This window comes from Perkinsus marinus, assembly GCF_000006405.1.
Source record: "Perkinsus marinus ATCC 50983 genomic scaffold scf_1104296935218, whole genome shotgun sequence".
Lineage (NCBI taxonomy): Eukaryota > Perkinsozoa > Perkinsida > Perkinsidae > Perkinsus > Perkinsus marinus.
In genome coordinates, this window is record NW_003214550.1 from 103269 (window position 1) to 105041 (window position 1773).

At 48.2% G+C, this 1773-nt stretch overlaps 1 protein-coding gene across 1 annotated transcript in view; it reads left to right on the forward strand.

The window, feature by feature from the left end:
• Window positions 1-1034, forward strand: part of Pmar_PMAR029471 (hypothetical protein) — a gene marked incomplete at both ends in the record, with an annotated part of 1679 nt that extends 645 nt beyond the window's left edge. The window contains 5 exons of the mRNA XM_002784496.1: window positions 131-257; window positions 334-437; window positions 482-557; window positions 600-743; window positions 921-1034. Coding sequence (XP_002784542.1) covers window positions 131-257; window positions 334-437; window positions 482-557; window positions 600-743; window positions 921-1034 — 565 coding nt within the window. The remainder of the gene's footprint in view (window positions 1-130; window positions 258-333; window positions 438-481; window positions 558-599; window positions 744-920) is intronic.
• Between the last annotated feature and the right edge of the window lie 739 nt (window positions 1035-1773).

Sequence of the window (1773 nt, forward strand, 5' to 3'; positions counted from 1 at the left end):
CGGAACTGGAAATCCTCAGAAACAGGATGCACACTACTTAGTTTTTGTTGTTGGTTTCTCGGCGGGAAAGATATTGCACGGTAGTGAAGTGTGGGCGTGAAGGCGGCTTCAGCTGGTGTTGTTATGGTAGGGCGCGTGGTACGTGTAAGATGATGCTGGCGAAATTGGAAATGGGGGAGATAGTCGAAATCGCTAAGTCGCGAGGAATACGTGTGACCAGTGTCGTGATGAACGGCAGGGAAGTGAAACCCACAACGGTAGGTCAGAGGAGGCCTGTCCTCCTCGTCGTCGTCGTCGTCGTCGTCGTTGTAGTTGTAGTTGAGCATTCGTTAGGCACAGCTACTGCGGGCTATGTATCGACTTGAGACGGTTTATATAGAAGAGAACTTCACAGCGCCCGACTGGGGGAAGAAGTGGCTGCGGGGACCACTGGCGGTGTACGATGCTGTGGTTTCGGTTGTGGACAGTTTAACTAATTCAGGGACGAGCAAAACCAAGCGGTAGATCTAAGGGAATGCAAAGTAGTCGACGTGCCTAGGAACCCAGACGAAGAGGAGGTAGGGAGCTACTCATGGTCGCATGGGGGATATCTTCTACAGGACGCCGGCAATCCCTCTAGTCCTTGCCCCCTAGCCGCTTCAAAGTGCCTTACTATCCTCGGACCAGTGAATAGAGCTGGGTATCCCTACTCTGGAGTGTTCCTGCATACCATTAGGCAACATACAGGAGTCAAGCCACGAAGGGTAAGTGGTAGTAGTTGGGAGTAGTATCTTGTCGCGTCAACTGACTGTAATACTATGTAATGTAGTATATATATACTTTTACCATGGTTAAGTGATATGAGTTTCTATAGAGTAGTCGAAGTACTAGTATATATGCTTTAAGCACAGTATTAAAGATAGCATGAATCCATCAGGTAGAGTATAGATGTCGTATCGGTGGGCGCATGCACCAAGGTCAAGGATGTTTGGCGCTACTATCAGCCCTTCCACTCTCCCAACGTGAGTCTTATTGGTATTATATCGATTCTGTAACAGGAGTCATGCTCATTAACTCTAATTGCCTCGGGGGTTGGATCGTCTTCCTAATACATACTGGCATTTATGACATAAATGGACTGTAGATTCACACACACACACACATGAATCTGAATGTGTGTGTGGACCTTAGTTGGACTAGATCGATGTACAGTAGCTCATTTGGGATCAGTTTAGCCTGTTAGATAGGCCTAGACGGTTACGCCAATCCATTCACATGCAATCCTTTACTCCGATTTTTCTCCCTTGGTCATTCAGAGACTTCACCCTATCAAAGCCAATCAGCCCAGGCAACTGCCGTATCACAGCTAATACCGCGAGGAGGGTGTACGTCCCCAAACCAGCATAGTTGATTTCTATCGTCCCCTTCAGCATTATGTCCGGTCGCTTCTGCCTTCGTGATCGGCTTTATGGAGAACGGAATCAGTGCAACGGGATGTCCAGCTTGGGCATATGAACCGAGGAAATGGTATTTCTGAGAATATCAGGTCAGAATGGTTACCGGTAACGAGCCACTGATAGGTACCACATTGCGGTCGATTTTAAATGGCCCTCACTGGAGAAATGCTCTTGTCGCAATAAACTCGATCGAATCCACGATGCTGATGTACCGTGTGAGCTCACCAAGTCCGACCTCCACGTGACCTTTTGGGTTAACGGAAAACTCGTGCGAAAGGATGCTCGAGTGACTTGCGACTCTAGGTGGGTCAATGGACAACCGTATCTTGGGCATGTT